This window comes from Octopus bimaculoides, chromosome 9, assembly GCF_001194135.2.
Source record: "Octopus bimaculoides isolate UCB-OBI-ISO-001 chromosome 9, ASM119413v2, whole genome shotgun sequence".
NCBI classification, from domain to species: domain Eukaryota; kingdom Metazoa; phylum Mollusca; class Cephalopoda; order Octopoda; family Octopodidae; genus Octopus; species Octopus bimaculoides.
In genome coordinates, this window is record NC_068989.1 from 11,000,817 (window position 1) to 11,010,255 (window position 9,439).

The 9,439-nt window shown below is 37.7% G+C and overlaps 1 protein-coding gene across 1 annotated transcript in view; it reads right to left on the reverse strand.

The window, feature by feature from the left end:
• LOC106879996 (uncharacterized) overlaps positions 1-9,439 on the reverse strand; it is a 34,346-nt gene that overhangs the window by 12,784 nt on the left and 12,123 nt on the right. Inside the window, exons 3-4 of the mRNA XM_014929779.1 lie at positions 4,570-4,705; positions 3,566-3,661 (exon numbers count right to left, since the gene is read on the reverse strand). Coding sequence (XP_014785265.1) covers positions 3,566-3,661; positions 4,570-4,705 — 232 coding nt within the window. The remainder of the gene's footprint in view (positions 1-3,565; positions 3,662-4,569; positions 4,706-9,439) is intronic.

Below are 9,439 nucleotides of genomic sequence, written 5' to 3' on the forward strand. Positions count from 1 at the left end.
CCTGTTTATGAGGTAGAAACTCCTTGATATTTTGGGTATTTGAGTATATATAAATTTAAAGAATGGAGTAAACGCATATTATAACTGCATACTTTTATTCTGACATATGTTTCGAAGAATTACAATTTATGCGATCCATAAGAATCGGCGATGTTAAAAATGTAAACTTCTCCTCAGGGAATTGTATGGGAACCAGCTTAAACGCAAGACATTATAACCGAATATGAGAACTATAGTTGGAGAAGGTTATAACGTAATTCATTTGAAAAAACCGTTGGAGATTAGGACGCTACCAGATAGTGCATTGGACAAGAAGGGAAGAAAAGAAAAGAAAAAAAAAAGAAAAAAAGGGAAATAAAATTCAGAGTGTAGAATTGGGAGACGGTAGGATGATATAAATCCGATAAAAATTGGAGAGGAATGTTATGTAATAAAAAGGCATTATAAATGGGGTTAATATATATATATTCAACATGAATGCATCATTCAAAATACTGCCTGGATTTGCCTGGGATTATATCTAAGGGCCTATACTTTCACAGAAGTACAGACCAACCTCCATACCCTCTGGAAAAAGATGAACTGTTAACTTTATTCTCCTGTCTGTATTCTTCTATCTACTTTTAATCTTTATTCACCTATTTTATTCCTTAAAATCTGTGAATTTCCCTGTCAAGAACTTTCATTCAAACTCACCTTGTCTCTGATGACTGAATACCCAGAGAACAGACATGCTCGCCCATCACTTGGGATATCCCAGAAACATCTGTAAGACTTCAAATTCACCTTACCCTAATTGAATTATTATAAAAGACTTGAGATATTCATCCTGCCTTGATTTTTGTTGTCCTTTTCCTCTAATATATATATATATATATATATATACACACTGATGCATGCATACATATATAGATACATACAGCAAGCTTTCATACAGTTTTCATCAACCAAGGTTACACTAGAAGATACTTGCCTAAAATGCCATGCAGTAAGATATAACTCGAGACCACACGGTTACAAAACAATCTCCAAATCCATACATCTATGCCTAAATCTTACACACACACACACACACACACACACACACACACATATATATACACATATGCACAAATACATACATATTTGCATTTATATAATTACATATACATACATACATACATAGATAGAGATACACTCACAAAATTATACATATACATGTGTGTACATGTATATGTATATATATATATATATATATATATATATATATATGCACACACACATACTAACATATATATATATATAATATATATACATATACACACATATATGCATACTCAGTTGCATGTATATGCATAATGCATGTATGCAGGCCAATTTATCTGCACTACAAATGCAACAGATATGCCAATACAGATAAACGATACATCCGATAAGTATTTTAATGTATCAACCAAAACACATGCCATGCTTTATAGGGCATTGCACTATGGTAAATAAAAATAAAGATAAGAGAGAAACAGTCTAAGAAGAACCTGTCGACATAGAAATGCTGAGAAGCTTTTCAAGCATCTGTTTCCAGTGTGGAACTCATCCTTTAAAATGATGAGTATCTTGAAAAGGTGGAAACAATATTTGGCTAACGTGGTTTAATTATAATAAACTACTAACTCATACAAACAAAATTAGAAGCCAACCTTCTCAAGATTATAGTACAGAGAACCACAAAAATATTGGTTGAGGTCTCCAAAGTTATAATGGAGTTTTTACAGGTAAATGCAGGTATGGCTGAATGATTGATAAGTTTGGTTTGCAATCATGAGATACTGGGTCCAATGCTACAGTATGTCATCTTACAGTAAATGCATTTACTATAGAGGCAGCGAGTTGGCAGAAACATTAGCACCCCGGGCGAAATGCTTAGCGGTATTTCGTCTACTGTTACGTTCTGAGTTCAAATTCCACCGAGGTCGTCTTTGCCTTTCATCCTTTCAGGATCGATAAATAAAGTACCAGTCACGCACTGGGGTCAATGTAATCGACTTAATCCCTTTGTCTATCCTTGTTTGTCCCCTCTATGTTTAGCCCCTTGTGGGCAATAAATAAATAAGTAAATGCATTTCCTATAGATTTTGTATCCCTATCAGGTATCTCTACTTATCTTTGAAGGCCCATTACACTGAACCAAGTATCTCTACTCATCTTTGATGGTACAAAGCAGTAGACAATTTGACAGGGAAAATGATATCACCACTTATAGCTTTGCGACTTTTGGAGAAGCACAAATGTAAACAGTCACACACACACACACACACACACAAATGCACACAAACATAAACTCATGCATATGAGTACCTATGAGGATCTAGTAGTACCTGTGATAACAGGTATTAGATCCTGCATTCAGTGTTTATCCTATTTAGAAGTATAGTCATATCTATATCCAGAAATCGCTGTGTTGGTTAAGAAGCTTGCTTTCCCAACCACATGGTTCCAGGTTCAGTTTCACTGCATGGAACCATGGGCAAGTGTCTTCCACTACAGACCTGAGTGGAAATGAACCATCATCATCGTCGTTTAACGTCCGCTTTCCATGCTAGCATGGGTTGGATGGTTTGACTGAGGACTGGTGAACCAAATGGCTGCACCAGGCTCCAATCTGATTTGGCAGAGTTTCTACAGCTGGATGCTCTTCCTAATGCCAACCACTCCGAGAATATGCATGGAAACTGAAAGAAGCCTGTTATAAATATATGTGTGTGTGTGTGTGTGTGAGTATGTTAATGTCTCCTGTTTTGACATCACATGATTGTTGTTGTAAACAGGTGTCACCACCATACAAGCAGTGATCTTTGTTTCCAATCTTCCATGGAAACATGAGCTCATCATGCCCCAGCATGGGCACAATCCAACGAATGAAAGCAGTAAAAAAAACTGAACAAAGTAAAAGATAGTTGCATGATATTACAAAGATAACAATCAATATCATTGTGTCGATGGGGGGGGGGGCGAAATAAAACTCCAGCAGAGATAGTCAAGATGACAAGGAGTGTATTGGGCTCAATCGGTGGATCTCAACCTGGGTCCACATGGCCCTTCGAGGTCGATATAAAATTTTTTGTATAAGATTTTTGGCAAGTTGCATGGTGACTTCACAAGTGCTGGTGACATGAAAAAAACGCACCCAGTAAATGCTGTAAAGTGGTTGGTATTAGGAAGAGCATCAAGCCATAGAAACCATGCCAAAAAAACACCAGAACCATCTGACTCATGCCAGCAAGGAACATCATCATCATCATCGTTTAACGTCCGCTTTCCATGCTAGCATGGGTTGGATGATTTGACTGAGGACTGGTGAACTGGATGGCTACACCAGGCTCCAATCTGATTTGGCAGAGTTTCTACAGCTGGATGCCCTTCCTAACGCCAACCACTCAGAGAACATGGACAATAAGTGATGATGGTGATGATGATAATGAAGGTCTCAAAATCAAACCTTCCAGTATGTTAATCACAACATGTCTTGTGAGGTTTTACAGTGCAAACTGGAGACTAAAAAATAGTTGTATAAAACTGGGATACTTACCAAATGTTGAATCAAGTCCGTTCTGTAATGGTCCCATCCGAGTTCCCCAATATGTAGACCGTTCTTTCGGAGTGCTAACTTCCAGTGATGTCCTGTCTATAAAGATATTAACCATTATAGTTAAAGTCCCAAGCTTTTGGAAATCATTTCATATGACATGCAAGAAACACCACATGTACACACAGGTATGAGTGTGTGTGTGTGTGTGTGTGTGTGTGTAAAGACAGATGAAATACCGCTAAGCATTTCGTCCGGCGTACTAACATTTCTGCCAGCTCACCGCCTGAATGAAGTGCCAGTTATTGACCCCCAAATGAGTGAAGAGCAAAGTTGAGCTTAGCAGTACTTGAACTCAAAGCAGTAAGAATCAAAGCCAATACCATGAGACATTCTTTCTGATGCTCTGCCAACTCTGTTTTGAATTCATCATCATCATCATCATTTAACGTCCGCTTTCCATGCTAGCATGGGTTGGACGATTTGACTGAGGACTGGTGAAACCAGATGGCTACACCAGGCTCCAATCTGATTTGGCAGAGTTTCTACAGCTGGATGCCCTTCCTAACGCCAACCACTCCGAGAGTGTAGTGGGTGCTTTTACGTGCCACCTGCATGAGGGCCAGTCAGGTGGTACTGGCAACGGCCACGCTCAAAGTATATATGAATATGACTAGATATGCAAATATATGCATGAGAAGACTTACATAAAACAAAACATACAAATCTGCAGAATCATGCATTATAACAAAGCTAAAAGATTGTTTAGTTCTAGAATGACATTGTAGGGCAGGTGTGAGCAGCTGGAACTGGCAGAATTAAACGCTAAAGGGTTAATAATGGTTGACTGAATATACTGAAATAATGAGTCAAAATGAAAAACATCTGACCAATCAGAATTAACCGTATAAGCTAAGCACAAAAATCTGACCAATCAGAACTGGCCACACAAGCTACTCACAAAAAAACCACTGCTAAAACTGCAACATAAATTGTTAATAGCATACCTTTGCCTCTGATCTTTTACCGCTGAAATCACCAGGAAGATGGTGCCACCGAATAGCTCCGTCCAACCCATTCAGAGCAAACGTAGAGAAATGTGTGAGAGTATCTTGCTGTTCTGAAGACTTTGGTTCTGACAAGCTGCAATAAAAAAATTATTGTAAAGTCATTTGGATGGAAACGAGAAACCAGAATTACATTCTTTTACTCTTTTACTTGTTTCAGTCATTTGACTGTCGCCATGCTGGAGCACCGCCTTTAGTCGAGCAAATCGACCTCCAGGACTTATTCTTTGTAAGCCTAGTACTTATTCTATCGGTCTCTTTTGCCGAACCGCTAAGTTACGGGGATGTAAACACACCAGCATCGGTTGTCAAGCGATGGTGGGGGGACAAACACACACACACACACACACACACACACACACGCACATACGTACACATGCAATTATAAATGGAATGCATATCCTTTTAATCTGAAGAAATACTAGCCAGAACATCAGAATGATTAAAGTTCAATATAGACTATCACAAGGTTGATGTTATATAACAGTATTTTATATTGTTACATAACAGCAGATTGTTATGTAACTCTGCCAAGCAGAACATGGCTGCTGTCTGATACAAATAGTGAAGTGGGTGGTTGTGATGTTCATAGCTCTGACAAGAATCAGTTTAATCCAGAAATACTATACTAAAGAGATTACAGCCTCTAAACCAAGACTGTAAGCCTTCTAGTATTATTTTTACAGCATAATCTCTCCGTTCAATAAACCAAAAAAGAGATAACAAAATGTGATGAGGAGGGAAACAGTTGATAGTTCAGGAAAAAATTAAATGAAATTCTTTCTTTGTCTGTTTGGTATTACAATGGTTTTAGGGTTTCTTGAGACAAAACAAAGCAGAACAATGAGGTATAAATAGTTGTTTATCTCACACATTAATGCAATAATTTGCATAAAATTCGTGACCTTTTGTGTCCGAAATTGTCTGTCAATGAGTGATCAGTCTAGCTACCTACTTAGAAAGTGGTAAAAAGGAACTTGTAATGATTTGGTAAAGAGAAACATTTAACATTAAACGCTTGCTCCTTTCACAAACTATAAAGAGATATAACTGTTTCTGACGCATAAAAACATATATAAACACAAATAAAAACACGAGATCACTAACGCACAGAGATGTGTAAACACGAAAATGTAATATAACGATATATCAAAACACACAGACCTATAAAGACAAACAATGTTACATGGACACACAAATCATGTCACAATGATATATAAAGCCATGAAATGTTATATCATCATCATCATTTCACAACTATTTTTTTCATGCTTGCAGGGGTTGGAGATAACAAAGGGGATCACATTATCATCTTTTTCATGAAGTTCAACTTCCTGAGATCAACTTTCACCCCTTCTTCCCGGTCCCTTCCACTTAAATCATTAGGTACTTCCTTACCCATTTCTCATCCTCCATTTGCATCACATGTACAACTGGTAAACAATTATCTCGTTCTAAGGATGTAACTGAGGTGATTTGATCAAATAATAATTCGTTGAGAAATTCATCTTTCTCATACACTAAATATGATTGATGTTAGGAGACAATAATGACCCTAGAGATGAGAGTCTATTTCATTTAATGTATGAATCACAGTAGTACCCCAGCTAAACCTAAAAAGTGTTGTGAAAAGAAGGTGATACTTACTCCTACAAATACTAAGTGAGATTTATACGTAGCAGTACAGACTTCATTTTTTGTTGATTCCTCCTCTATGGTTTTTTTTTCTCACCTCATTTGTGTTCAGTCACACATGCACACTAACGTTACATAATCAGTGGAGCATACTCCTATTTTTGCCAATCTTCACTTATTCAAGATTGCATCCAAGAATGCTTTGCTACCCTGCAATATTGCACTTTATATGCAAGCATTTTAATTTGTTCTTTACCCAGAGAGAGAACCCCTTTGTTGCAGCAGAGATTATAACTCCTAGACACCAATGTTAATGAAAGCAATCTATCTTTTACCTTTTACTTGTTTCGGTTATTTGATTGCAGCCATGCTGGGGCAGTACCCTGAAAGCTTTTAGTCAAATCAACCACAGTACTTATTCTTTAAGTCTGGGACTGATTCTATCAGACACATTTGCTGAACCGATAAGTTATGGGGATGTAAAAAAACCAACACCAGTTGTCAAGTAGTGGGGCAGACAAACACAAAGACACAAAAAATGACTTCCCATACAGTTTCTGTCCGTTAAATTCACTCACAAGGCCTTGGTTGACCCGGGGCAGTAGTAGAAAACACTTACCCAAGGTACTGCGCAGTGGAACTGAACCCAAAACTACATGGTGCAAAGTTGAGCTTGTTAACCACACGACTACGCCTAAACTGAAACTGACTTGCCCTTTGCAATCATGTTAACTCTTTTACATTACCAACAGCCATAAGAAATGCATGAACATCAAACAATCTCATGGCTGTTTATTACGCATATATAAATCTGAGGTCAGAATTTGTCGGATTTGGAGGTTGTTTTATATAAGAAATCAATACCCTACAAAAAATTACATGCTTCCCACATCTTCTCTTGTTCTCCTGGGGCTACTGTAACATCATCTCCACCCTTAGTATCAACAGATGGATGTTTCGTTGTCAAAATAAACTCAGCGTAAAACACAAGCTTGTGCCACTAGCATCATCACCATAAACACCACCCAACTAACTTCATTTTTTCTCATTATCAACTGAGATATCTGTGAGATTCTTTCCTCGTTTCTTTTGCTTATGTTTTTTCTCTGTTTCAGTAGCATAAAAACCACTGAATGGGGACAACTGAATGCTGGGAAAAATTATATAACCAGCACCAACACCCTTTCTGACTTCAGAATCTAAACAGTAATAGACACAAGTCTGCAAAAAGAAAATAAATAGTTAACTGCCAATTGTTATTATTTTACAGTGGTAAGGCAAGCTAGCAGAATCGTTACAACACTGGGTAAAATGCTTAATGCCATGTCATCCAACTTTGCGTTCTGAGTTCAAATGACACCAGAGTCAACTTTGTCTTTTGTCCTTTCATGACCAATAATATAAAAACCAGTTGAGCACAGGGATTGATGTAATCAACTTAACCTGTCCCCCAGAGTTGCTGGCTTTGTGCTAAAATTTGAAACCATTGTTTTGTAGTAGTGAGCTGGTAGACTCGTGAGAACATCAGGAAAATATGCTTTGCAGTATTAGTTCCGGCTCTCCACATTCTGAGTTCAAATCCCGCCCACAGCAAAAAATGTTTTGCTGTATAAGTTTCAGCTATCTACATTCACAGAGTTCAAATCACACCAAGGTCAACTTTGCTTTTCATCCTTTCAAGGTCAACAAAGCACCAGATTGAGGTCCATGGAATCAATTAAGCTGATCCCTTTGTGGCCAACCACTTTACAGAGTGGACACATGCACACAAGTATATATATATATAAACACAACGGGCTTCTTTTAGTTTCCATGAATGAAATCCACACATAATATTTTTGTTTGACCTGACGCTATACTAAAAGAGAGTTGCCCAAGGCACCACAGAGTGGGACTGAACCTGAAGCCATGAGGTTAGGAAGTAAACTTCTTAACAACACAGTCACGCCTGCATCTATTATATACACTTATATGTGAAATTGTTCCACCGAAATCTATCCCCTTTCTACTAACACAGAAAAACCAGATTTAGAATAGTAATGATTTTTACAGCTGGGTGCCCTTCCTGTTGCCAACCACTTTACAGAGTGGACACATGCACACAAGTAAACACAATGGGCTTCATTCAGTTTCCATGAATGAAATCCATTCTCAATATTTTCTGTTTAGCCTGATGCTATAGTAAAAGAGAGTTGCCCAAGGCACCACAGAGTGGGATTGAACCTGAAGCCATGAGGTTGGGAAGCAAACTTCTTAACAACACAGTCACGCCTGCACCTATTAGATACACTTATATGTGAAATTGTTCCACCGAAATCTATCCCATTTCTACTAACATAGAAAAACCAGATGTAGAACAGTAAAAGTGCATTTACACAAACAACACACACACACACAGAAGTCCTTACAGTATTTTAGATCTCCTCTTTCATAAGTAGTGGCATTATTTTCCCATATTCCCACCGAGACACTTTCAAACAAAGAATATATCCAACAGAGCTTGTCAATCATTCTAAGATTGATACTTCCAGTCAAATGCCAGCAACACAAGAGGAACAACTCAATGATTCCGCTCCATTTTAGCTGATATGATACACTTTAACTCAGAGAAAATTGCTCTCAAGCATTTCCTACACAGAAATATGCCATTTTCTTTTAGTTCTTTTACAGATTTCAGTCATTAGACTGTGGCCATGCTGGGGCACCATCTCCAAGAGCTTTAGCTCATCCACATTGGTTGGTTCCCAGTTTTGATGTCAGTCCAATGTTTATTTTATCAATTTCCATTCATCACAGAGCTGCAAGGTTTAACTTTTTAGTGTCAAATGGGTGGAATAATGTAGGTTACACACACACACACATACACACACACACACACACACATATTCTTTTATTGGTTTCAGTCGTTTGACTGCAGCCATGCTGGAGCACTGGGACTTATTCTTTATAAGCCTGGTACTCATTCTATCAGTCTCTATTTACTGAACTACTAAGTTACAGGGATGTAAACACCCCAACATTGTTGGATGTCAAGAAATGGTGGTAGGACAAACCACAGACACACAAGCATATATATATATATGTATGTATGTATGTATGTATATATATATATATATATACACACACACACACACACACACACACACACACACACACACACACACATATATATACA